Source organism: Haemaphysalis longicornis, unplaced genomic scaffold (genome assembly GCF_048455015.1).
Source record: "Haemaphysalis longicornis isolate Haplotype H1 unplaced genomic scaffold, Haemaphysalis longicornis Haplotype H1 scaffold_3, whole genome shotgun sequence".
Classification (NCBI taxonomy): Eukaryota; Metazoa; Arthropoda; class Arachnida; order Ixodida; family Ixodidae; genus Haemaphysalis; species Haemaphysalis longicornis.
Window position 1 is genome coordinate 43,781,800 of NW_027526335.1, and position 26,740 is coordinate 43,808,539.

A 26,740-nucleotide genomic window follows, 5' to 3' on the forward strand; every position below is an offset into this window, starting at 1 on the left:
GTACAAGCTTCAAAAGCAAAAATTCAAGGGTTTTCAAGGACTTTCAAGGACCAGAAAACAATTTTCAAGGTCCCCGTCTAATGTTTTGACTGGGATTATTTATAACTTTTCCAACACAATGCAAGCGTTTTTTATTGCACAATACCTAAGCACATTAGTGCACATTTAGATAGGTGCTAATGGGTTCGTATATGCTCCCCCAGCTTTATTTTTTTTATTTCATGGCTGGTATTTAGAGGTTTTTCTTTTTTCTTTGTGTTTTGCTGAGGCTGTTTGATTTCTAAAGTTAGTTAATGTTGCCTGCATTTCCTGCTTTGTCAGCAAGAGTACCAGCTGAAATTAAATCGAGCAAGTGTTGCTTCAAGGCAGGATGAACTATGTACTTGTCCACCATTTGCACGTAAAAGCAAACGTAGATGGAGCGTATGAGGCACAGCAAACATGCAATGAGCAAGCGTCCACAGACTAGATGGAAGATGCAAGAGAGAGAACAGAAGCTGGCTTTCACTGGATTGTGTCGTCATATGGATTGGATTGACAAGTGCCTGCTCCCAATGTTGCCTTGTAATAATGAAAATCCACCAAACTTGTAATTTCACGCAATACACTGAAACTTGATTGTTACAATGTTTCTTCACATTTGTTAACACCTAAAATCCATGACAAACACTTTAAATTCTTGTGAAAAAACAGGGCCATTGATTCTCTCAGGAAAAATCAAGGGTTTTCAAGGACCATTTAAAAATTCCAGGACTTTCCAGGCCTTGAAATTGACACTTCTAAATTCAAGGGTTTTTAAGGTTTTCAAGGACATGTGCGAACCCTGCCTTGCCTTCCCTCCAGGCCTTCCCACAATTCCTCCACTCCCTTTACATCTCAGCTAGAAGGTAATATTTCCTTTTTCCCCTATTTCTTCTGCATCGACCCCTTATATAAATTTGTGTTTTGGTCACTGTATGGCAATGCACATTTTATGTATGGTCCCTGTCAAACAAAAAACTCTGTTCATTGTGCTGCCAGCCCATGTGCCTCATGTTTCTTTCACTTGCAGCTCATGGAACCACCGACGGAAGCAATTCCTGCACCACACAACTAGCTGCGCACGTTTAAAGCATCCGTCAACAATAAAACAAAATACCTTGAGAACACACACTGGCCTCCTGGGTACCAAACAGCAGAGAAATTTTGTTTTATTTGTGATCTTGTGATCAATCTGCTTTTTGTGTTGACCGCAATCTGTACAGCTGCTGACCTTTCACTCTTGGTGACCGAGATTGATTGAATGTAATAGCAGCTTCGCGACTACAAAACTACTTTCTTAGTGGATGACTGGACAGTGCTCCTTCAGTAAACAGAGTTGCAGATACTCCAGATAGCCCTTTAGTTGGAGCAGGAGGCTGAGTTTTTAGCACTTGATGCTGGTACCACTCTGCAACTAGAACGCTGAGTGAAACTTGCAATAACCGGAGCAAGTTTTACTTGCCCCTTTAGCTACCAATTCACGAGAATCCCTTGTATAATCAGTTCAATGACCTGTGCTATGGAAGGTGTGCCAAAGTTACGGAAAGTCGAAGTTAGCCTTCAGCTCAAAGTAGACAGTACTCTACAACTCACCACAAGGCAACCGCGTTCCCACCCCAAAAAGATGTAGGGGTGTCGGCACAGAGGTCATGTACAAAACAGTACGCAGCATTAGAACATCTTAGCCCAAGCACTCACCTCAAAGTTGTGGTTAGGCAGTTCCCTGCAGTGTAAGGCGTCGTCGATATCCGTGCAGCCAGGAGGGTCCACGCTGCAGATGCACAGGTGGCGAAGGTCCTTGCGGCCCTGCTCCTCCTGGCCCAGGGGGACAACAGAGGGGAAATTGCGGGCATTAATGGACACCTCAGCCTAAGCTCAAACACTTCCCACGGTGAAACTACCCACCAGCTAAAACAGCATGTGCCTGACAATGTGGGTCTTTCTGTCTCATAAGGCAGAGAGAGAGAGAGAGAGAGAGAGATAAAGAATAAGTAATCTTATTTATTGAGCAGAGGTTGATGTGTGGGCGTCGCCCTGGGAAGGCATCCCTAGTCCGGGATGCCTTGACTTCGGCTGGCCGTCCGTGCTGGATATCCGGGTCTGGGCAGGCCAGGGAAGCCCTCCCCTGCTCGAAGGTGGGGTTGGGAAGTGGGGGCAAGTCTGGAGTGTGTTGGCACGGCCATACTATGTGGTATAGGGTGCCAGGCTGGGGACAGTAAGCACAAAGGGAAGGTTGTTGGGTGGGTAAGATGAGGTGAAGGCGGGTGGGATGTGGGTAGGTATTCGTCTGGAGCAGCCGCCAAGTTGTAGTTTCCTCTCATAAGGCAACATCTAACTATGAAGGGATGTCCGTAAAGAGGCTTTCTAACTTATGCCTAGTAGCCAATCTGACATCTCGTATGAGCTGCTAAAGTGGCATTACATGTATGCTTTCCCACCCGTTGGTCTCCACAATGTGACGCTGTGGCTGGAAAACTAACCCCGTGTTGCTGATCACGCGAACACGGCAAACACATGATTACTCCAAGCTTTCTGGTAACATTTACCTGCCAGCATCATGAGAAGAATGTGAGGACGAACAAAATGTGAACAAAGCATACAAGCTGGGCCTACGGTTCATATTTTTGCTCTGTATATATTGCCGCGAACCATACCTTGGGTTTGTTTATTTGTGTTTTGCTTTTACCGCCCGGCTGCGCCGGTCTGTGTTATCTCTGCGCCAAGGGAAGCGCATGTTCCATTCTTTCTTTCTGTGCCGCATGTGTTATCTGTCGTGATAGGGAGAGCATTCCGATCTAACGTGAACAGCCCAGAATAATCTTCTTGGATCTACTATGTTCTCGATGTGAATCGACGTTTCGAGAACCGCGCGCGCCGAAAGATAAAAAGCCTGCAGTGCGGATGCCGGAGCATTCGATTCGACGACACTCGCCTGTGCAAGTCACTTTGTTGACCGCTGCTTCGCCGCCTCTGTATTCTTTTGAGTTGTTAGGGGAGCACAAGTTCGCTCCAATAAACGTGTTTCTCACTCAAGACAACTGCATCGTTCTTGTCTTCGCGACAATATTAACGACCACCCTTCATGCAGGCACAGCAATGCCAGAAGGCTGTGAAGTGGTCGGCGACGTGCTTTGTGTCGCCAAGTGCAAGAAAAGGCTCTGAATCCCACATGTTCTCCGGTTAGAAATGTTGTAGAGCATGTGAAAACCACGGACTTCCACCATATTCCCCACGCCTCGTGGCGCACAGCGCAGGCGAGAGGGGGGTTCCTCTCTCCCATTCAGCGCCCGCCCACTCCAGCAGTGGGGCAAGTGCATCACGGCGCTCACTCCCATGAGAGTGACTGGTTTGACTGGTTATCTGGTGGGCTGGTACGGCTGCACGGGCATAAGGAAGCGCCCTTTGGATACGAGATGGCGACCGGAGCAGACGTAGGTACATTTGTTCCCCTGTGCCTTCTCTTGTCAGGCGTTTGCACCATTCTCCTGGCCTGACCAGTTGGTCCTGTCGGGACCAAGCGACGCACCCAGCAAGCATTATCGGAATGCTAGTAAACGTTGGCGGTGGCCGTTCCGGTGTCGTGCGTCCGCTTTGCCACTAGGCGATCCATGGTGCAATTCAGCTGAGCTGGCACTGCGGTTTAGTGTGAGCGAGGTCCCTAAGGAACACTGATCCTCACAAGCATTATTTAGTAATTGCTAGGAAACACACATAGAAAGCTGTTCAATATTGCACAACACTTTAAGTGCAGTGTTGCTTGTGACCAAGTACATGCATGTCACAAGATGCAAAGTTATTACAGTGCAGAGGGGGGAAGGAAAAAGGGTGAAGCAAAACAAAACCCCAAAGGCATTAAGCACAAAAGTGCTACTTATTTGTCAAACCTGATGGCTGAGTTTTTTCCTCCCCCAAAAATCCAATTGATTGATTGATTGATTTATTGTTGAGTTTAACGTGCCGACACTTCACAGGCGATGAGGCGCGCCGTAGTGGAGGGCTCCGGATTAATTTTGACCACCTGGGGATCTTTACGTGTGCCAAAATCTCGACCACACGGGCGTTTTTGATTTTCGCCTTCATCAGAAAAGTGGCCGCCGCAGCCAGGAATCGAATCCACGTCCTTGTGCTCAGCAGCACAACACCTTAGCCACTGAGCCACCGCGGTGGGTACCCCCTCCCCTCCAAAAATCACTGTTTAAAATCACATCACAACTATAGGACACTAAGCAGAACAGCTTCTTACTTCTCTCGCTCTCCTTTAGCCCTCGTAAACCGGAAAGATCAACACAGGAATCCCTTTCACTGCTTATCCAGCTAGCAAACTGGTACTTTTTGCTCCACAACTCAACTACCTAATCAATGCGACCCCGTCCAGCCCTTGAAGTGCAGGTAAATTTTTATTTCTGCTCGTTTTATAAACTTTGTAAGAGTTGTACTGTTGCCACCAGAAAAGTTGCTGAAACTTGTAAAATCACTTGCCACTTTATTGGGGTCTGTCATAAGTTATGCTTTGACATTTACTAACGAAGGCTTGCAGCCTGACCACAACTGTCATCAGTGCATGGAGGAGGAATGACTTAATTTAAGAGTAACTGCTATAGCTACTCCTGCCGACTACATACGGGTGCTCTGAGCCGTCATTTCGCCGGCAAATGCATCATCAAAAGCACTGCATCACGTAAGGTTAGCCAACGGCAGCAACAACCAACCCTCGGTCCAATGACCCATGGCGTAGATGGAAGGCAGTCCAGCACTGCCCGTGAGAAGCACTGATGTGGGATGTCGTGCTCCAACAAAAGCACCTGGTTCTCAGTGGCTCTGTCTCCGATATCCCCAAGAGCTCGCACCAAGTGACCCTAAAGGAAACAATAAAAAGGAACGAATGAAGGTACGCAGGTGATTAGAACGAATGGTAAGAATTAGTGGCACCAGAGCATGGCTTCGATCAAGCCTTGGCAACTAACGCCCTGCGAATTCAAGGCTGTGCGTTGCTTTACAGTTTCAAAACCAGTCTATTTACAAACACGTTAGCAGGCAAATGAATCCAGCCAGTGAGACAAATGCTGGACTACAGCAAAGGAAAGTGTACTGCTTGCAAAGGAAGCAGTACACCTTTGGGAGAACCTGCAGATTGTGAAACTGCAAATAAAAGCCTCCTTATATTGTTGTAACTTAAACATTTATGAAAAGCCTAATGATTTTTGTAAATGTTCCAAATGTTCTAAGTAAAAAAGATAGCAAAATTTACATATGGACACAAAAGGTCACCCAGCAGTGGTTAGTAGAGTCAAATTTGAGGAGTAGAGATGCAGTGGGAGCGATTCCCCGTCCTTTTCACCTTTTCTTCTAAAACAATATCTCCACCGTCCACGGTCTCATTTCATCCCAATCCCCTATCCCCAACTTTCTGTCCCCTTCCCTATGGTGCCACTTTAAAAGTGGCATACTTCCGATGCCATCGTCACCAGTGAAAGTCTTCACTCACCAACGGGTACCGCGAGTCCTTTGGCCAGCTGTCAATGGAGACCACAATGCGCTGCCGGCAGAGAGTTTCCGCTTGCCGAGTCTCAATGCGTATCTTCGGGATTCTTCGCTCGGCAGGCACAAACAGGTGTCGAGTAGCCTGAGAAGAAAAGGATAAAATGCTCAGCGTCGTTCCAAAATGCATCACCCTCCTCAAAATGCCAGGCAAAACTGCCTTACGAACAGGAACTGCTAACCCACACCACACTTACAATGTGGTCTTGGTGGTGGTGGTCGTGGTAAAATGCACTTGAGGAAAAAAGTAAAAAAAAGAGGGGGAGGAGGAAAGAGGAGAAAAAAGGCAAAAATAATTTAGGAATTGGGGACTCAGAAAATTATTGAGGCCCGACACCCCCAGGAAGGTTCTTCGGACAGAATATAGCACCCCACACAACTTGGGATTCTCAAACTTCGCAGAATCTAGTCATCAAAACTGGATAACAGAGTCATGTTTGGTTTCATTGAAGACCCCTCATCAAAGGTAAGTGAACCAAGCAAATTCTCACATGACTTGGAGGGTGTTCTTGTTACAGGGACCCTGAAGTGAAGAAACAAGCTGGCCTAAATCGGTAGACTACAGCGCTGTGAATGCAAATATGCTGTCCGTGGCAGCAGCAGGTGCATATTAAAGCGTAAGATGTCAAAAGCATGTGAAAATTCAAAAAAAAAATATGTGAGAGGCATTGCCACCATGTACACTTTCCCACACTACTATTTGGAACATCACAGTTGATCTACTATTGTGCAATGAGACTGGAGGAGCTTGTCAGCATTTTTCAAAAATAATCAGTAAGGCAGGGACATGCAAATGTTCATGTATGCAGGAACTTCTGTTGGGCACATGTTTTCTCCCACTACTGCTGATGGCAAGATCTGTTTCAATTTCAGTCAAATGTTTTGCACTGTTGTTCTAATATGGCCAGATGATTTATGTGGGTAAGCACAAAAGCTGCTGCCCCTTGTTACTGTTAACTATTCCCAAAAACCAAAATACTGCAGCAATCGGCAATGTGTCCTGCCCGGCTGTCAGCCTACATGCTGGGGAACCACACAGGTATTTTCTATTCCTTCTAAGCAGCAGCAACTCCCTTGCTGGAATGACTTCATAAGTGGCCCCTGTTCACAATGCTTAACACATTCTTTTGTGTTACAGAAGAATGGAATGGAAACAAGAGGCGGAGAAATTCTAGCTTCTATGACTCATTTCTAAACAAACAAACCATCACTTGCCACGAAACAGAAGTCAAAACATCTTTCAAAGGAGTGGTCTTTCAGTTAAAAAGAAGACATTCAGCCTTAATTGTGCCTTGAAGACTTCAGTGTTGGTACTCCAGCCATCCTAGAGGTATGATGTGTGTCACCTAGATATGTGGCATTCCAGCCAATCCTGTTCTTTGCCTGCGCGTGCATTTGCCCATGCCACTTTCTGGAGCACTGGTGAGGAATTTCCAAGTGCTTGTTCCCATGACCACTCTAACTGAACCCTTCCGTCCCTCGTCTAGGTGGTTAAAAACGTCTCACACTGACAGCGTCGTGTGTACGGAGGACGGTGGTGGCCTAAGTGCATAAAACATGACTTAACGGAGCTACAATTAGAAAAAGCTGATGTTTTCCAGTCACTGCATCAATAGACAGATTCTATGGTGAGCAATTTGCCACAGGTTTTTCTTGGGCCACTCTTTGCTAGCACATTGTGCTTTGTCACTGCCTGCTATACCAGGCATGCGTGGGAAGACAGAAAAATTTCACAGAACGCCCATTAGCACTAAAAAGGCTGCTGTAAAAGGTGTGAAGAATGCAAGAGATACTACCTCTTTGATGCTAGATGGCGCCAATATTCCACAATACGGTCTCCACTTGCGTCTCAAGATCCCCACAATACGGCCAGTTGGAACCCGCTTTGATTTGGCTGGCATGGGGTTTAGCTTCACTTCCTCTTCTTCATCCTGGTAGAAAAAAGAAGTCAACTTATAATCCAGGTGAAACAAATGTAAAGTCTGCATGACAAACATGCAACTCTCTTTGATTACATTTTTTTAACTCAACAATTTCGTCAGGCCTCAATTCCCAGGTTTAAAGGCTCACAGAATTCTGCTCGATTGCTTCGAGATACATTTTTTTTTTTCATTCCCAGCCGTATGATAAGGCAACCAGATCTGAGCCATGAGCAACGTGGCAGAGCCTGACCGTTTTGTCCTCGTCGTCTTGTGTCTCGTCCACGAGAACCAGTCCGGATGGCAGAGACCATTTATCTTCCGGAAAAATTTCCACCACAACCTGATCCTCATGGACAGCCCGGTTTAGGTTGCTCCTGCCTTGGATTAGCACCTGCAATGAACAAAGGCAACACTTGTGCATGCACTCCCTCAAGCACATTGTAAGGTAAGGTAGCGAAAAAGAAAAGAGGCCAAGATGTGACCTTGAACTTGCATACACAGCGTATTTAAGATTGATTGGAAATACATATAGCCATAAATAAATGCCACAGCTGATACGCTTATCCGACAGCTTTAAAGGGGCCATGAAGACAAAATGCAAGTTTGGTTCATTCGAAAGATTGCCTTGTTAGAATACCACTGACACCACTTTTAATGCAAACTTCACTCAAATACACTATATAATGAGGAAAACAGAGAATAGGCATGCGACACCCCAGCTACTTTTCTGCACTGAACTTATGACATATTATGGGCAGCTCTTTGCGATTGGCTGAGGCCAATAAAATCCAACACAAATTAAAAACGGATTATAAGCTTGCAGAACGAGCTATTTGTGCTTAAATTTAGTGCACATCCTTTCTATAGCAATAAGAATGGTAGGGTAAACAATGGAAGTTACGAACAAGCACACAAACATGGTAGCGCCAGCGCATATGGCGCGCACTATGCTGCCCGAAGCTGCATGGCCATCGGGCGCGTTGAGCCTGTCTGACATGACACTGGCCAACTGGCATAAGCGACATCGTCACTTATGTGACCCTGTTTGTTGAGGCATATCCAATCTTTCACAAACGATTACTATCAGCCGTAACAAAAGTAAGCCAGGTACACAACCGGTCAAAAATAGAGCAAGTGCGGACAGCGGTTTCTGAGCGGTATTGTGGCGCCACCTGTGAAGGCGGACAGTAAGCAAAGAACCAGACACCTTTCGTTTCAGCCTTTGTCAACATACTAACATTCGTTTTAAATACCTGCCCTTGATGCGTCATCACTGACACAATTTACACTGACACAACACACAATTTAATGAGAGAGTAAAAATTTTGACTTAAAATGTTTAATTTCTCAGTGCATAAAGCATCATTTGCTGTGGCACAAGCACTGGGGGCACTATAAAATACCAAATCTTACAAATAAAACAAAGTTGTATTTTGGCTTTATGGCTCCTTAAAAACTGCACTCAAATTTCACCTTGACCAAATTTATTTTTAATGCGTGGTAAGTACCACCAAATCAGCTGGGATACAAGTGCTAGCTCAGTGAAACTCCTTGTTAATCAGTCAGAAGCGTTTAAAAAAGCTCCGCCGCAGCCCACGCTGCATTTGCCGGCGGATCGCGTAAACAGCCGTGATGCCCCTGTGACGCTCTGGCCGTCTGGGGCTTCTTCCACTGGCGAGCCACGCAGATGGAGAACCAGTCAAGCTCTGCTGCGAGCGCTTCACCCATTTGCTGCACCGTGCGCGCATAGAGCTTGCGCCCAGGCTTGCTCCCAAACTGCCGAACGTCCGGCCGCTCGCAGAATGGCTGCAACGTCATTTTAATGGCTGTGCTCTCCTCGATTTCACTTTCAAAATCGCCGATTTCTGCTGGCCGCTTGCGGCATCCCCGAACGTATTTCAGCTGTTGTATTTTGCATCTAGCTTTCTTTTTCAGCAGACTATACGGAAATAGTGTTTTCAAGAGGTCAAAATTTTGAGTGCAGTTGGCCTTTAAGATGGCAAATGAATTGAGCGGTGGGAATAAAAAAGAAATGTTCGCATGCTGTATTAAAGCAAACAAGGACATGACACTTACACTGCGGGACTCTTCATCATCACCCAGGACTACACTCCCCTCCAAGTAGTTATCCCTGCTAGCTTGAAATTTCCCCTGCTCAAACCGGCCACTTTTGATGCCCAGGTGTAGCTCCGATTGAGGCAGGTGCTCGGGGTAGACACCGCGACGATTGTCAGCCTCCTTCTGTTGAAGATAATCAAGGCAAGTCATGACCCTGTGATAGAATGCCTTGAGCGAAACAAAAAATCGCTAAGCACAAAGCCTCCCGTCGCAGCGCTAATTGCAACACAACGCTTTAAATTCATATTTGCTCAGTGGGAGGTAGTCAAGAACCCTTACGGCTGATGCGTCAAGCTCCAGTTTTGCGAGTTTATCCAAAAGACCTGGATGGTCCCTCAGGCTGCGAACGTATGCCGCTACTGCAATGAAAATGAACAAGCAAATTATTATTCCTGCACAACAAATGCCATCAGTACAGTTAAAGCAATACAAGATACAAGGTGTTACGATGATAATTGGAACACTTTAAATTTTTTTCCTGAGCAATCTGCTGCTCGGTTCACGCTCAAACTTCACACGAAGGTCACATTTTGGGGTCATTTTGTTTGACACTAGGAACAACGACGGTACTTACCAGTTTATTTTGAATATAAATAAAAACGATTTTCAGCTATGGGAAGGAAGGAAGGAAGGAATAGTACAGGAAAGGCAGGGAGGTTAACTAGAATACTGTGCGGTTGGCTACCCTACTCAGGGGGGAGGGGATACGGGAAATGAAAGGGAAAGAAAGGACAGCGGTACATATTAAAAAAGAAAATGAGAGAAAGAAAAGTAAAAAACACAAGGCGTTGTCCCTCACAGGCCCAAAAGGCTATAAAAGCCCTAGTGCTCTTTTTGAAGGACACGGGCCTGTCTTATTTGATTGTAGGGACATTACTATAGTGCAGTGCCCTTAGTTCGCCAATTTTATCAGTGGACCGTATTAGTTTTGTGCATTTTCTGGTTGTGTGCGTTGTTTGTACCGCCTTTCTAGTTGCCTGGTTTCAGCTATGGGAAAATGGTGGCCGATATGGACGTCGGAGCCAGCCAAAGCTGATCTTGGAACGACGGCACCACCTGGGGTAAGCAGAGCGAAACGGACGATGCGGATTCGTTCTCCTTCCATGGCAGGAAGGAGCCAAATGGGGTAGCAGACGATCAGAAAATGTGAAAGCAGGTTTTCTGACCGTCTACTACCTCATTTGGCTCTTTCCACAGTACGAAGTAGCCAAATGGCAAACAAACCCAACGATTATTGGCAACGATGAACCGTGGGGATATTTTATTATGATTGGTATCAGCTGTTATGCAAATATTTGTGATCATCATAAACTAGGGACAAAAGCGATTTTCTGATCATCTGCTACCTCATTTGGCTCCTTCCCACTGTGAATCCCCATCGTCCGTTTCGCTCTGCATACCCCAAGTGGCACTGTCATTCCATGATCAGCTCGCACCTGCTCGCACGTCCAAATCTGCTGCCATTTTCCCATAGGCGAAAATCGTTATTTATTTTCAGAATAAATAGGTAAGCACCATTGTTGTTCCCGCTGTCAAACAAAATAGACCACAAAATGCGACCTTCGTGTAAAGTTTGAGCACGAACCAAGCGGCGGTTCGCTCAGGAAAAAATTTAGTGTTTCAAATACTGTCGTAACACCCTGTATAGCTGCTTACATGTGCATGCTTTGAGGCCTTGTTCCTGTGCCTTGCAGCGATTTTCTTCATCATTGGTCAAGAGCACGATGTCCACTCTGTTGGCCAAGTGCTTGCAGTACCAATTGACACTTGTGCGGATGGCACGATCGTTGCGATCATTCGCACTTTCGCCAGCTTCACGCTCAATGTACGTCTCCCTATAAAGGCAGGAAGGTATATCATACCACTGCCTAAGCATGCAAGTGGAAGTGCAGGAAGACACTACATACTTGTGGTGCTCATTGGTGAAAACATAGAAGTGTCGATCCTTGTTTGCCAATATCTCACGGATGGCATTGTACCCGGGGGAATGGCGATGTCTCAGTTCTTGCTGAACGGTTTGAAGAATGATCACATTCTTGAACACATCTTCCTTCAGGACGTCAATCTGTAAAGATTGTTCCTGTGCTTTAATACCCCTGACACATGGGCACTTTCAATCGGGATTAAGTCGATCCGGATCGAGCTCAATCCGGATAAGGCACTGCTACACGGCCAGTTTCAATCGCGATCGAGCCCGATCCCGCTCGAACTCAATCCTGGTTCCCCAAGAGCGATTGAGGTTTCCAAGCGCGATCAGACGAAAGCAATCATACTTTCGTCCCCGCTGAGCAATGGCACAGAAGTTAGCGACTTCAACTAACGCCACAAATTGTGTCAAATAACTTGACCCAAATAAGTGTGTGATAACATTTATATAGTTACGTACACCTACGGCCATGCAAAGTCACCAGACACCGGCCGCAAAGTACATTTTTGCCGCCATCTGGCGTACGTGAGTGCAACCCGTGCAACTTTTCGATTGGGATTGAAACAGGCCATGTAGCAGCGGTGATGTGTTAAGAGCGCTCGTAAAGTCAACTGCGCTTCGCTTCAATCCCGACTGAAAGTGCCCGTGTGACAGGGGTATAAGATGATTACTATATACGAACATAAAGCTTTCACTGGTGCCCATCTGTGTGTACAAATATTTTTTTTTTTGCATAATGAAGTGTGCTAAAGCCGTCAGTTACAAAGGCCTAGGTTTAAGCCAAGCACAGGTCACGGCAGGGGGCGATTAAGCTTCTATAAACCGCAGTGAACTGCTCTTTTTCAAGCAGATTGTCAGTGAACATCTTGTGGCCCTCACACCAATAAAATACTAAGTCCCATGAACAATATTAATCCGTAACAGCTGTTGGTTTCGCGGGAGAAACAGCGAGCACTACTCTCACTGCATTTAAAAAAAATCAACGGGGTCAGCCCAACGATAACGATGTGAAGAGATCCATAGCCTTAATCAAAACTGTCAATTCAAGCAGTAGGAAGAGCAGAATCAGATGCCCACTTGCTTTAAAAAACTGTTCGTTTTTGCGTACGGAAAGCAAGAAGTAGTTGAACATGTGAAGCACCGCGCTGAGTGCCAGACGTGATTTGTGTGAAGGCAGTACATGGATACAATAATCGCTATTTTCGGTTTGCGTTTAGCACGACATGGTGCCACTAAATAAAAACTTTTATGTAGTGGCTTAAGCCACTAAATAACCGCTTATTTAGTGGTTCTATAATCGCTTTGACAAAAGTAGCATGCAGGCGCGGGAAAATCATACTTTGCCGCGCGACACAGCGCACATGGATAGCTAATACGAACCAACCTGATGCAAAACTACATTCGTGTCCGGTACAACGTAGTGAGGCGACGGGAAGAGGTCACTAGAACTCTTGGGCGCCGATGAGAGGCTAGGATCTTCGTGTTTGCATTTTGTACAGAGTTTAGATCCGCACCAAATGTCGTCTCGCAAGTAGTGTTCTCTGACGACTTTAAGTACGTTTCCTTTCTTTGTTTTCTTCACAAACGACTTCGATGTCAGCATGTTCACGAATTACTGCACTTACTGCAAGACACGAAAGGAGATTACACACAAAACAAACGGCAACATGTGATCTCTCTGAAAAGCAGACACAAAAACGCTAAAACTGATCGAGAACGCCAAAGCCGACTATGCTCATAGCTAGAGTACTCATAGCCATGCTCAAACTAAATACTACCCTAGCCGTCACAAGCATTCCGCCTAAACTCTACCTGGTTCCAATGCACTTTCCACGTGACCACGATCACACTCGCAATAAGTGAGTAACATGGTGAGTTAGCTATTTTGTTTTAATCCTTGCGTTACTATGTGACGCAATAGCAATCCTAATATATATTACGACTTTACTGTGACGTCAGTATGTGACAGCAGTTAACCAATAGGCGACGATCAGAACTCTGCGTCACTTGTGGCGCAATATTTAACCACTGCCGGAAGTAAGTTATTCAAGTTCTAATGTTCACCTTGTAACAGCTGAAAGATTATGCGATAGCCGTTTGGGGATTACGGTAGACCAAACCAAGGATGAAAAAAGGGTAGAATAAAAGCGGCTGTAGTTGCGCCGCGAGTAGTCTTGAGTCCCCGTATTTTCTTTCGCTGAGCATCTTCTCCTTGGCCAATCCCCCATGAGTGGGTGTGAGCCGTATGACTCGTACTATCCCCACCACTACCATTACTGCTGGACGACATGAGGTCAATCGTGGCGACGCTCGTCCTCGTGGTCGCCCTGAGGACCCACGCCCAGCAACGCGAGGAAGAGCTGCCCTTCGACGACCTCATGGCCACCATCTGCCGTTAGTATGCAGACCCAATAACGGGGGCACGCTTGTGTGGTGCATGCTCCGCCAGCTGGGCGCGAAAGTGAGCTAGTTCAGCTAGACATACGTCGCAAGCTCCAACAGATTACGCACGAGTGAGATTCCAACCTGCAGGAAACGGTAGCCCATATACATGTGTGCATAAATCATGGCCATGCTTCTTGTTCCAGGAACAATCGATTGAGCAAAAATTTGAGCTTGGGATGAGGTCAGCCGACTCATGGTTGCGGGCTTGCTGGCTTAGGTGATGCAGCCGTCCTCTTTGCACCATTCCTCACGCTCAGACCATTGTTAGAGTGCATCTAGGTACCCTTCGTAATGGTGTAATACTTTTGATGATCTTGAACAGTTTCAGAAAGATAGCAGCCTTCTGTGGAAGCACAGTCATGGTAATGCATCCTTCTTTGCAACGGCAATAACCTGGGACTAATTAAAACTATTTTGCACATCATAAGAGCTATTTATACAATGAGGCTCCTTGATTCACAGTCTCTGACTCGCCACAGGTAGCGCAAGGATTCTCCACACCACAAAAATATACGCGAGAAATGAATGCTCGAGTGCCGAGTCTGTGGCAATTCTGGGTCCCACAATCACAGAGCCACACTGTATGCGGCACACATCAAAACATGGCAAAATTTGCTGCCTGCCAGCACAGGTGATCATTGTGTCCACAATGACCACAACTTGTACATACAATGCTTAATCTTCCAGTTCATGTACTTCAACTGCGTCTTCGCTTTCTAACCTTAGCACCATGGGTAGTAAAGGCTCAGAAAATTTTATGAATAAATAGGAAGTTGAAAGTCAAAATCAATGGCCCATTGGCAACAGGCCATTGGCAACAGGCTATTGACGGGCAAATTTAACTCGACTGTACTGTTGAGTCAAATTTTCGAACACTGCTTTTTGGGACTTGTAAGCATCACAAAAAGCGAATGAGGTAAGCAGTGAGGTGCCATTGCCATGGGGTATTGGGCAGGCTGGCACACGTGCTGTTGGTTGCAGCTTGAACACAGCAGCAGCTTTATGAGGAACCTTTACAGCCAATGTGGTTTGAACTTATAATGAACTTGCTCACAAGAAAGGTGGCAGGGGGATTGAGTAAAACCTTTTAACTAGTGAAGTGCTGAAGAATTGACTGTGAAAGTAGTCCACATGGGCACCTATTTTAAAGGAGTACTGACACGAAATTTCAAAGCTGAGATAACTATATAAAACGCTTCCTTTTTATCAGGAGATATCTCCCAGCAAGTTTCAACAGCAACCGTTCAGCGAAACATATTTAAAATCCATTTTAATCTTCGCCCGCACGAGAAAGCCCAGAGCGGGTCGACGTGACATCATCTGCTACGTGCCCCAAACTGCCGACGTCGGGGCTCCCGTGACGAAGCCGACGCGCTGGCTGTGGTTGGCGCGCGCTGCTCGGGCGTGTGTACACGTCATGGTTTTGGGACTGACGTCATGCTGCCCGGGCCTGTGGGGACGGCGAAAACCTCGGCCGGTCTGGGCGCGCGCGTGCGCTCTCTCGCGCGCGCTTCCAGAGAGTCAGCGATACGGCAAGAATGGTGACGTCATGTTATACATGCTGTCATGGCGGCCGCTCGGCGTTTTTCAGTCGAAACCGAAACTGGCACGAATAAACGACGCCGTAAATGAATGTTTACGCTGCGCTCGACTGTCTAATCTGTCATTTTATGATTAGTGGGCTGGTAGGCACGCATAGCAGCGAAAAAAACGTAACATAAAAATTTCGTGTCAGTACTCCTTTAACACAACATACAACAGACCCACCCAGTGAGAGGCAGGCAAAATGCACGTGAAGGACATAAACTGCCTTCCGAGCGAAAGTTAAGAGGGGACAGGCTTATACAGCAACTGGCTAACACAGGTAATTCCTTGGTGTGTGTAGGAATGCTTGTTTCCAGCCGCGCATATGGCAAAATGTTTGAAGCCCACTTGGAGTGTGTATGCGAAGTGTATTGTGCATGCAAAAAGACGAACGACAATGACTGAGAAACTGAAGCCTTAATGGCAATTAGTGCAAGCTAAAACGTTAGGAGGTGGCTAGCCACAGCTTAGCATGTTATTTTTGTTAGGTTTCTACATTTATTGAGTCCTTATGCAAACATACATCCACGGCCACTAGTTCAAATCCTCTGCTTTCTCTTTGTAGGCAAATACGAGGGTGTGGCCGACAGAAAAGAGGCCATTACCTGTATTGGCGATCGAATGGAAATTGAAGTAAGTTTCACCTCCCCTCCTGCACTTGTAATATGGCTCAAGTGGTCACTTTTTTTTTCCAGCTAGAGGCTATCGTGACAGAGTGCCTCCAAAGACAGTACCGACTTAGCAGTGCCAATCTTCAACTTTATGACATGCTTTGTGACGATGACAGTAGGGTAAGCCCTATAGCAGCTTGAGATGCGAATCAAATGTAATCCTGAGTGAATGCTTGGCCAATGTCCTTCCTTCTTCACAGAAAATGGACCGCGTTTACGATTGTGTGGATGACCAGGCTGACAGTCAAGGTGGCCGCGATTGGACCGTTGATGAAGTTACAAAATACGCCCAGGTAACATTCTTTCTAAGGTGTACTCATCATATCGCCCATTTCACCAATGATAAGTTGATCTGTGCTTATAAACAAAAGACCTACAGTGATGTGTAAAATTTCAAGATGTAATTACTCGCGTTATGATCGCACTTTCTTTTCGGGAAAATTGATGCAAATTTAGGGGTGCGTCCATTACGCCGGGTAGAGTTTTCGCAAACACTTTTTGAGCACAGAAAACGCACACAAGTTGTGGGTCAAAATATCTACGATAGGTCTCATGAACACAATAAAAAATAAAAGAAACAATAAAAACTACAAACACCGCCGCCAGCCACTCTGCAAATTGATACAAAATGCAGCATTTTCATGAATTACCGAATACACCGGAACAAGTTTGCTGCGAGGTGACAACAGTTCGATCGATAAGTGGCTGCCACTATCACAGTGCAGGACATCAAAACAGACATGGCTGCCGACGCAGCAACCTGAGCTCGTTTTTTTTTCTTTGTCTCGCGAGTACATTAAGTGCATTTAGTGGGTTTCTTCCTCATCAATATTGAACGCATGTTTGCCGATATCACTAATATCGGCAAGTCTGCCACAATAACGTAGCTATGTCAACTTTGAAAGGGAAGGAAACAGAAGTATGCACGACCATCATCAGCTAGACTTGGCACACATGCGACATATTGCTGCGGCTAGTTGAGGGTGCGTTCATTGCGCGGGAAATAAAAAAATCAAACTTTAACGACAAACTTCAGGAGTGCGATCATTACGTGAGTAAATACGGTAAACACTTGAGGCAAGGGAGCAGCAGAGATAAACTGTGTAACCCAAATTAATTCCTCTATTTTACAGAAAACAAAGCTCTGTTCCCTGTAAAATAGATTTACAGAGACAAAGAACTGGCAAGGGGGCCTAACAAAAGCCAAAAGTGGTTTTTAGAAACTTTATTAACAAAACTTCTCACACGAAAGAAAAATTTACAGGGCCACTTTCACGCACCTTTCCACACAATTCGCCAGCAGTAAAGGCAGTAATTGTCCGATTTGGGATTACCTGAGCCGAAGCACTTGTTCTTTACTCTACGTACTTTTGACTCGTTTTCGCCATCCGGACATTCCTCAACCAACAGGCTCCCAAATAAAATAATGTGTCACGACCACAAAATTCCTCTTTTGCCGACAGAACAAAAAGTAGACTAAACGACATTCATCACAGTAACACAAAATTAAGCAGGATTTGACAGGAAGAGCTATAATCTACACGCATAGGCGGCTGCAAAAGAGAGACTGACGGTGCTTTTCTTTATTTTCCTCCTCCCCGCAGCTGTGCTGAAGAGTAACGACACGCACAAGACCAAATAAAGGACAATGGAAAGGCCCACAACAGTTGCATAACTCCCACACTGCCGCACGCATGGTTCGATGCTGCTGTTTCACAGGCTGCACAACACACAGGGGCCGCACCACTCCTCAGCCACTCGCTTGGCGGTCTGCCGACCGAACTCTGGTTACTGCGGGACCGGTGGCGCCAGCTGGGACAGCAGGTTTACTGTGCGGTAGAGGATGTTCCGCACGAACATCGGACATCCGGGCCTCGATGCGTAGTGGTCGGTCACCAGGCGCAGCTCGTGAAAGACGGTCCTGTGGTGTAGGGGGTCGAGAGGGAGGAGGAAAAAAGACCGTGCTGTTGGGGTGACAGGCCAGAGAGAGAGAGAGAAAGTTCTTGAATGCTCAGAAGCAGGGAAACCTAAAGTTCACCAGCTGATGCTTGTAGATTAGGTACGTTGAGTTTCAAAAAAAAAACATGGTCCTTACTTTAGCTCTTAAAGGTGAGCTGTCAATTGAAGAAGCAATAAACAATAGCAGATAAGGGATACAGGAAGTTCCCAAAATTTTCATCTGCTTCACTTATCTTCAGTCCCCCTGCTTTCTGTGAGCACATAGAAGCGCAACACACTACAAAATGTTTAACAAGAGTTATGCAATGCAACTGAGTGACTTGCAGGACCCTGGTGCAAATTAAAAAAATACAGCCGCACAGTAGGTGCTACACTTGTTAGTTTAAATAAGATCCCAAGCATATGAGTGCAATGTAAAAATGTAAAATCCCAAACGTACGGGTGTATGTGTGCAAAATGCCATGTGTGCAATGTGGTTTTAGGACTAGGCCCGATTACCCTCTGAATAACCTCAGAAAGGTATTTATCTACGTGTGAATATATTGCTGCATGCTACAAACACGCCGCTGTTGAGCCGGGGCACTTGAAGACAAAGACCAGATGAGTAGGGGCAGCTGGAGCCTTTTCGGGAGAGCTCAGGCACAGTGTTCCAGGCGCAAGCGCCAGAGCTGTGAATGATGATGATCCGAGAAAACGCACACTACTTTTTCTTTGCCCGACTTGAGCCGCCTCGTTCTCGCGCAAGACACTTACGCACTGAACTACTGCTTTGTCGCCAGCGTCGCCTCTTGGCGCCGGTGTTAAGGAACACGAACACGCAACATTTACCCCCCTCCAAAGGATGATGCTTGTGTGGACATACGGATAACCAGCGCATATGTGTTATGTCCTTGAAAAAATAAGGCTTCGTGCGCACTACGTCCGGTCGCAAGTGACGCCGTCTGGTCGAAGTACAGTCATCTGGAATCACGGTGCAAGTAATGTCACTTGTTGTTGGAGAACCCAGCAGAAACCGAAGTAAAGCTTCATAAATTTTCCCAACAGCCCTTGACGTCTTATTGGGGTCCACACCCATACACAGCCCCAGGGTCGAAAACGGCCAGGGTTTAAAGCGGCACCACTGTTAAGGAACACGTGACATGGCTCTGCAGCTGGAAGTCATGATGAATTCCTTTTCCGCCTTCTGGACCTCCAAAGAAACCACAAAACTCCATTCCCATTTCGAATGCAGAGGGACCTGGGCTCAGCACCCACAAGTTAGTAAAGCACTGTTTGTCAGGTCTCTGCTCAATGTCACTACCACGCACATTTTGAAGTGGCGTGACAGCGGTAGCAACATCACGGAGCAAGCATAGAGCGATGAAGATGCCACGACACCTACTATAAATGCCATGGTTTTGCTTTCTGATACCTGGCTATATCGCGAAAATGCGCCTAATGAATGTAAGCAGATGGTAAAATAGTTTTCGCAACCTTGCCGAACGCTTTAAAGTATTGCATCCCATCCCTATATGTTGTCATGGCATGACAGTATGCCGACATGCACACTATGGGACACAAAAAATGTAGGTTGAGTTCCAAATAACCTACTGTGTGTGTAGGCACCTGCTGGTTTTATACCAGGCTTCTAACCAGTATGGAGGCTTATTGAGCAAAAAGTTAGCAATCACTCCCATTAACTTAGCCGGTTCAAGCTCAAAGGCTGTGCTCGTAAACAGGGCACCGCGCCGTAAGCACTTCATCCACAAATCAATCGTGGTTTCAACCTCGTCGGGTATTTGAAGGTGTAAACCAAATCTAGAGACTTGGGGATGACACACCCATTTTTCATTAGTACTTTTCTGTCCTTGTAAAAAGTCAGTACAGAGTGTAAAAAATCAGCACAGAGAGGAGCTAGTGCTAGTCGGTTTCCACCATTTCTACAGGTGCGTTGCCATAACATGTTTCCACCACACGTACACATGCATACACATGCATGCATGCATACGCATGCATGCATGCATACGCATGCATGCTAATCACGTTTATGGTAAAAATACAGTAAGACTGTTTTTTCAGACCTGAAGGAATAATTATGGTACATTTCCCAAAGCCATATCTTCCTCATATTCAGATATGCGTTATAGTGAAGCTACACTAGATAGAGAGTAGGAGCAATTTTCTTCAATTCATGGAACATCATCCCAAGTAGGCCAGGATTTGTTCTTTACGCCTGAAAGGGTTGGAAAATAATAAAGAGCTGCTTGGATGTATTCATCGGCTTTGATTATTGTTATACTGGAAACCAGTACGCATACTATTTATTGTGTTCGTTAGAGGGTATATCAAAGCCTTCAACACCGTAATCATGCCATAACCGTTAGTTGAAAGTCAGTTCGTTATGATAACGATGGTTACAATAGGAACTCGGGGCACAACAGCCGCCTTTGAGTACTCTGGACAACATTGGCTGCGCCGTTTCGCGGTGGTGCAGCACTAACCTTCTCACTGTATTTGCATGTGCATAAACAGCACATGCTGCGGACGTGCACCTTCTTGCACGCAGCCATAACAAAAGTCCGGAAGCCAATTTGTGAAGAAGGTACTGTATGCCATACAGCCTGAAGAAAATATCCACACAAACTGTGTGAGGGTCCCAAACATCTCCAAACCTCCTAATAAGACGTTGGTGACGATGCAGAAAAATTAAGGCGGTGGGCACAGAAAAGAAGCATTCAGGTCAACAACAATGCAAAAAAAAAATAGAAGACCGCCATTTAATTTCCTGCTGTGCAATGCGCGTGTAGGGGGCTGCTGCTTGGTGCATAGCATTACAGACTGTTGAGCCTCCCTCCATAAGAGCATCTTAAAAATATTTTATGGAAGCCTACGCATTTTGAATAATTATCAGGTGACAAAGTAACTGAATTACTGGAAATGCGCTTTTTAATGCACTAAAGCAGGGGCCGGCAACCTGCCGCCTGCGGGCCACATGCGGCCCCCAGCCCGTTGTGAGAACTCCCATCCCTTCCCTTGCCAGTTCCTATCAGGAGACAGAACAGAGAATGGATCGCTTCCAGTTGCCATTGTCCCCCATCTTCACAGGCAGCCACTGTCTACGTGTGAAGTCTATTATTGTCAAATATTCTCGTCAATTCGCTGAAATTCTTGTTGCCTGCAAAGCCCCTCTCCCCCTCTCGGGACCCCAACACCCCATTTCCCGTCTGGCCCTCAGCCGTGTCGGCTTCATGCAACTCGGCCCTCCCCCACAAAAGGTTACCGAACCCTGCCCTAATCAATCAAAACTGGCGATATCTAGCACAGGCAAGCTGCCCCTCACAAGCGGAGTGAAGCAGACGCCAACACTGACATCAGGTGCCGCAGGCACCATTCAAGCATCTCACTGTCAATAACCTCTAAAGATTTCAGCTTAATCGGATGGGCAACCTCTTAGTAGAGGTACACCAAAGTTAACGAAATTGCAAAAACGGCCTCTAAACCATGTTCGCACCCTTATCCCTAAGCGTCAAAGGATTCCATAAGAATATATACACGATTTATAAATTTTTGCTATTCTCACTTTACTCCCTTTTCTTCTTCATTTGTTGTCATTATTACTTTCTGTAAAGCTGCAAAACTTTTTCCTTTCATCTAATTTGAAAAGCATGCCCAGAACGCGTTGGCTCTCCACACATAATGCTCTTCACAAACAACTGTTACATTGCAACTTTCCCCAGATTTTCAAGTTCGTAGGTATGTTTGTGGAATGCTAGGACATGATAACAAAGAGAACTTCGAAAAGCCTTGAGCGACAGGCAAAACAGCACACAGAACTACACTGCAGCATATTGTGGCACCCCTACTTGGAAAATTTATACTGCCGAGTAGCACGCATTCTGTGAGCAAGAGGAGACAAAAATCTGGGTGGGAGTCTCAATATAATTTGGATGGCAGCTTTCGTAACATGTTCATGTGATGCAGCAGAGTGCAGAAATATTGGCCCAATTCAATCCAAGACTTTAATGCAGGATTATGTTTTGTTACACCTCATCAAAAAGGAGGCACCAATGCAAAAAGAAGACCAACAGAAATGGGGACTGTACTTGCCTAGTGTAGGGATTGCGACGAGATGCGTATCGCAAGCTCAGGAAGCGGTAGTAGACAAACGGTGTCAGCAAGCTGCTACGTCCACTGCAACAAAAGAATTAAAGCCGTTCCACTCAATGTGAAAGCTGTCAGAAGTGCAGAGCAGTGATTCGCCATAATTGGCTGTAGCACCGTTATCGGCTCACCGCCTTCGCAGTGCTCACGCGCCCCCTGGCTGAAACTGTGCCAGCGGGGGTTCTGTTCTTTTTGTGCTTGCTTTTCCTCCCGCACGTGCCAGTGTAGAACTGCCACTTTTTTTTTCGCTGACTATTGAAAAAACCAACCCAATGAGCATTCCTAACTAAAAGATAGCAAGCACTGCCGGTTAATTGCGTATATTTTGCCTCAAATGTACCTGCAGTTTCCTTTGCACTACACAACGGGGAGATGTAAGACAAGCGCCAGCGGTTTACGAGTTTCTAACGCTCATGACTATATAAACTGCTTGGCTTTCGAAGCCTCTGACTTACGCCGCGACGACAGCCACTACGACCGGAACGCTATGTGGCTCTACTTGGGTCCAGTGAGCGAGCTATGACAACAAGGCGAGCCCCTAAAGTGCTCTGCACTTTAAATATACAAACAGCTGCGAATCATCAATGCTATCATTCTGCAAGGTCATGCTGAGCCACCTTTGCCACTAGGAAATCATGAAATTTGTGGTTTTCTTTTTTTTTTTTTGTTCACAGGACCAGTTCTCTTTGTTCAATTTAAAGCAAAAATATGCACCAGAGAAAGCAATTCTCAGCACTTACGAGAGGACACTGAAGATGGTGAGCGGCATGAGGAAGATTTCAGTGAATGCCACAAGACGGAGGATGTTCCTGCCCTGGTGTTCCAGGAGGTTCACCAGCCACGTCCCAAGGAAGCCAGAACGGCCCCCGAACTTCTGCATATGGAATGCACAAGTTCAGGTGGTTTCACTACCAACCATGTTCGATGAAGAGAAAGCCCAGACTGGATACTCACGTCAAGCAGGGTCAACGAAAAGCTTGCAGAGTGCAGCAGGGAGAAAAGGAACACCGGCAGAAGCACCACTGCATGGCAGCTTTTGAGTCAAGGCTTACACGATGACAACGTACTTATGATAAGTTTCACGACAAGGCATGGGTCCTGCAATGGAAGCAACTTGGAGAAACCATGAAGACGACACTTAACTTTTTGACCAAAAATTTACCCCAGTGTAATAACACATACAACAGGTTATGTGCAAGATGTGCAAACTGCACATGATAACCATAAAAAAACAAAGAAAGGGATGTAGTTCCTGTAGGCATTTCTCACAATCACTGAATGAAGTTACCAGGCGACATCATCCATCCACCTGTACGTATTGGCTGATGCTTTTAAAAACAGGTGAAAGATCGGCAAGGATGTGGCGCCCTTTCTGTGTGGCTCTTGTAATGACGACATGAAAGCGACGCTGAATCTACTCAAGCCACATGAGGTCGAAAGCAAATAAAATATCTAACTCGGGTCGCCTGTTTTATTAAAACACTGAGGGCTTAACTGGGGTCTAGATGTTTAATTATAGGTTCATCATCACACTGCTACAGAGGTTGAACGCCAATACGCCGACTTTAGGAGGGGGGGGGGGGGGGGGGGATTTTAATGCACCAAAGCTACATTTGGGCCATCAGGTATGGCGTAGTGAAGGGCTCCAGATTAATTTTGACCGCCTAGTGATCTTTAGCATGCGCTGAAATATCGACACACAGGCAGTTTCGCTTTTTGCCTCCACCTTAAAAGTAGCCACTGTGGCCATATCCCGATTTTCAGCTCCTGCCCAGCTATGTCACTTGTCGTGTGCTCAGCACACTGACCATCTATGAGCTCCCCCATGACTATCACGAAAGAATTTCACCACATGGTAAGGGTTGGGAAGAGAATAATTTCAAATCTTTCCTCTAAACGAAGATTTTTCTGTAATCGACGCCCCACTTTCTCCCACACAAAACTGACGAAGGCATTAAATGCTCAATCTCTCATACAAAGCAAAGTTGCACTTCCGTCTTCATGGTTCCTTTAAAACGAAATCAGAAACCTATACCTCTAAATTGCCAATAATTCCAGCTAGGAATCTCAATAGAAGCTTTTGCTCCCACCAAGCGTAGAAATGTGTAGCATACGAGCGAACGCAGAGTGATTCAATTCTTTGCTTCGGGGCTAGACAAACACTTTTTCAAGGATACACGTCATTGGCTGTGCAAAGAGGAAGATGAGGGAGTAGAAGAGGTAGTGGCAGCTGTCCTCGATCAGAAGTTGGCTCAGGAACATGCGCGAGAGCTGAATGCTCGGCATGCGCTGGTGTAACCTGAGGGCGCTTGTGGCAGCGTTGCTTATTAGAGCTCGCTGGTAGCAGCTGTACGGGTTTCCGCTGGAATAACGAGAAAAATACACTTCTTAAGTAAAGAAAGGCCGCTTTTTTCGAGAGGAAAAAGCCCCTTAGACGTCGACTTACTCCAGCACGGGGACGATGTAGAGCAGTGTAAACAGCACCGAACACATGCGTGTAATCCATAGCAGGCTTTCTATCTTGTGGATGGTCATGTGGTTCTGAAAGCAAGCACCATACACGAGTCGGATAACGCTTGTAGGGGGGAACTGCGGTTTACCGAGGGGTAAACGCACGAGTGAAGTCAGAAAGTTGGCACTCACGATGACTTCTGATAATCCACGAGGAGTGGCCGATGTCGACCTTTCCGTGTTTTCGTCCCCCATTTTGTCACAGGTAAGTAGGTCTAGCCGAAGAACACCGGCCTGAGGAAGCCAATTTCTGGAATGTTCCGAAGGCTGTTCAGCGCGCTCTGTAACGGAGAATATTTCGAGCTAACTTTATCCAGAGCGTCGTTCTATGCAGTAATGCCTTTCTTTTTGCTTAGAGAGACGAAAGCAAAAATCGTACTTTTGCGTATCAACAGTTTAGGTGAGGCATGAGTGAACAGAAATAGCTGCGCTTTAGCACTAGTTGACAGTGCATTCGAAGAAAATGTTCTGACACACATACCGAACCGAGACGGACGACTATTTCAGTAAGACTTGAGGCTTAGAACGTGGTCAACATTTCCGTACTTGGAGCAAAGATTTCGCTGCATCACAAATCTCTTTACTGGCACACGAATTTTGATCTCAGTGTAGCCAGACTACAGCGCGTTTCCGGCGTTTCCGGCTAGTAACCGCGGATTCGAAGAGGTCGAAGATCGTGGCGCGTTTTTGAAAAACATCATTGTCGCCACAAGGAGACACGAGTTTTGCTGTCTGGCTGTACAAGCAGCTGTGTTGGAATAGGGAAATAAAAAAATAAAACGATGAACAATGCGTTGCGCTCAACCTGTGCCGACGCGACAGGTGCGCTTGATGCATGGTTTGATGCGTAAGCGTTTTATCGTACAGACATGGAGGAAAGAAAAGCGTTCCTTATTTTATGGGTACAGACATGTACCGCATATACCGAGCTCTAGAACACGCGCCTTTACAGCAGCGTGTGATCATGACTAATACAGTTTTTTATTCAACGCAGAAAAACGTTGAAGGATTTGTCCAACCTACCACAGCCACCACAGCTGCAGCACAGAACAGGGAGGATTTGCTGCAGCCAAGGATCTAATAACGTTGGCTGCAGCTACGCGTCGCGAAGATGGTGGTGGTGGTGGTACCAATGAAATGGCGCGTACCCACTCAGGGGAATTGGCCAGGAAATGGGCGCCTTACCGAAAGAAATTATGTAATTTTTGTAGGGAAAGAAAAATATTAAATATTAGAATGGATTAGCAGTAGATGACTACAGAAATAATAGTAAGGAGATTAGAGAAAGAAATAAAAAAAAGGTGAAAACGAACATCATTGAATGAAAATTGGAAGTAAGAAACACGAAGAAAGAATGTGGTACAGACGAAGCAGTGAGCTAGGCGCGCATATACTTGACAGGGGAATCCAGCAATGATGTCTAGCACGGCAGACGGCCTGATTCCAGGATGAAGAGTGCAACGCACTGTGAAGATCCCCGTGGAAGAATCCCAGTTCCTTCGCCCCGAATGACAAAATAAGTGTAGCAGACAGCGGGAGGTTTAGCCAGATGCATGTATACTTTCTAAGTATCTTCGTCTTATAGAGGAGAACCGTCGGCAGGAGAAGAGGAAATGGTCGATCGTTTCTGGTTCTTTGCAGACAGCGCATAGCGGCGACGGGGCCAGATTAGACCGGTGCAAGTAATAATTTTAATTTGGCAAACGACAGCGAAAGCTAGTGAGGGTGACTTCACAAGCTCGCGACTGGCTGAAACTGCACTTCCATGAGTACCGGAGGTGCTCGAGTTTCCAGTCTTCGTAAGCAGAATCAGGCATACTTTGAAATAAGCACAGCCTACGAATACGAGCCGAAGTTATGAGGGAAATGGTAGGCAGAACCTCCACTACTGGAATGCCATTCCC

At 46.0% G+C, this 26,740-nt stretch overlaps 3 protein-coding genes across 5 annotated transcripts in view; 1 reads left to right on the forward strand and 2 right to left on the reverse strand.

Moving 5' to 3' along the window:
- The window catches only part of Dis3 (exosome complex exonuclease RRP44-like protein Dis3), a 47,416-nt gene extending 34,135 nt beyond the window's left edge, over positions 1-13,281 (reverse strand). The window contains exons 1-10 of the mRNA XM_077703004.1: positions 12,911-13,281; positions 11,507-11,664; positions 11,256-11,434; positions 9,879-9,958; positions 9,558-9,722; positions 7,732-7,872; positions 7,356-7,490; positions 5,507-5,644; positions 4,731-4,877; positions 1,720-1,836 (exon numbers count right to left, since the gene is read on the reverse strand). Coding sequence (XP_077559130.1) covers positions 1,720-1,836; positions 4,731-4,877; positions 5,507-5,644; positions 7,356-7,490; positions 7,732-7,872; positions 9,558-9,722; positions 9,879-9,958; positions 11,256-11,434; positions 11,507-11,664; positions 12,911-13,129 — 1,479 coding nt within the window. The 5' untranslated portion in view covers positions 13,130-13,281. The remainder of the gene's footprint in view (positions 1-1,719; positions 1,837-4,730; positions 4,878-5,506; positions 5,645-7,355; positions 7,491-7,731; positions 7,873-9,557; positions 9,723-9,878; positions 9,959-11,255; positions 11,435-11,506; positions 11,665-12,910) is intronic.
- A 393-nt stretch (positions 13,282-13,674) lies between these two features.
- LOC144175199 (uncharacterized) lies at positions 13,675-17,839 on the forward strand. Its single transcript, XM_077704302.1, has 5 exons — positions 13,675-13,920; positions 16,121-16,188; positions 16,251-16,346; positions 16,427-16,519; positions 17,831-17,839. Exons 1-5 carry the CDS (start codon positions 13,815-13,817, stop codon positions 17,837-17,839), a joined length of 372 nt encoding a protein of 123 aa, XP_077560428.1. The 5' UTR covers positions 13,675-13,814.
- Kr-h2 (transmembrane protein 33-containing Krueppel homolog 2) lies at positions 17,437-25,502 on the reverse strand. Of its 3 annotated transcripts, none has more exons than XM_077703007.1 (8): positions 25,318-25,502; positions 24,969-25,086; positions 24,772-24,866; positions 24,503-24,687; positions 23,280-23,347; positions 23,066-23,199; positions 22,272-22,355; positions 17,437-18,147 (listed from the first exon to the last, which is right to left on the reverse strand). In XM_077703007.1, exons 2-8 carry the CDS (start codon positions 25,029-25,031, stop codon positions 18,015-18,017), a joined length of 762 nt encoding a protein of 253 aa, XP_077559133.1. In that variant the 5' UTR covers positions 25,032-25,086; positions 25,318-25,502; the 3' UTR covers positions 17,437-18,014. The 3 variants fall into 3 exon arrangements, with proteins under 3 accessions (XP_077559133.1, XP_077559132.1, XP_077559131.1); XM_077703006.1 differs by having other exon boundaries at positions 24,969-25,117; positions 25,318-25,500; XM_077703005.1 differs by lacking the exon at positions 25,318-25,502 and adding an exon at positions 25,216-25,234 and having other exon boundaries at positions 24,969-25,117.
- Between the last annotated feature and the right edge of the window lie 1,238 nt (positions 25,503-26,740).

Excerpts from the sequence above, each read along its gene's own strand:
- LOC144175199 (XM_077704302.1), top strand. The coding sequence starts at position 13,815 with ATGAGGTCAATCGTGGCGACGCTCGTCCTCGTGGTCGCCCTGAGGACC. Across the intron at positions 13,921-16,120 it reads CCTCATGGCCACCATCTGCC|GCAAATACGAGGGTGTGGCC; the intron begins GTTAGTATGCAG and ends TTCTCTTTGTAG. Across the intron at positions 16,347-16,426 it reads TTTGTGACGATGACAGTAGG|AAAATGGACCGCGTTTACGA; the intron begins GTAAGCCCTATA and ends CCTTCTTCACAG.
- Kr-h2 (XM_077703007.1), bottom strand. The coding sequence starts at position 25,031 with ATGGGGGACGAAAACACGGAAAGGTCGACATCGGCCACTCCTCGTGGA. Across the intron at positions 24,688-24,771 it reads TACATCGTCCCCGTGCTGGA|CGGAAACCCGTACAGCTGCT; the intron begins GTAAGTCGACGT and ends TCGTTATTCCAG. Across the intron at positions 23,200-23,279 it reads TTTCGTTGACCCTGCTTGAC|AAGTTCGGGGGCCGTTCTGG; the intron begins GTGAGTATCCAG and ends TTCCATATGCAG.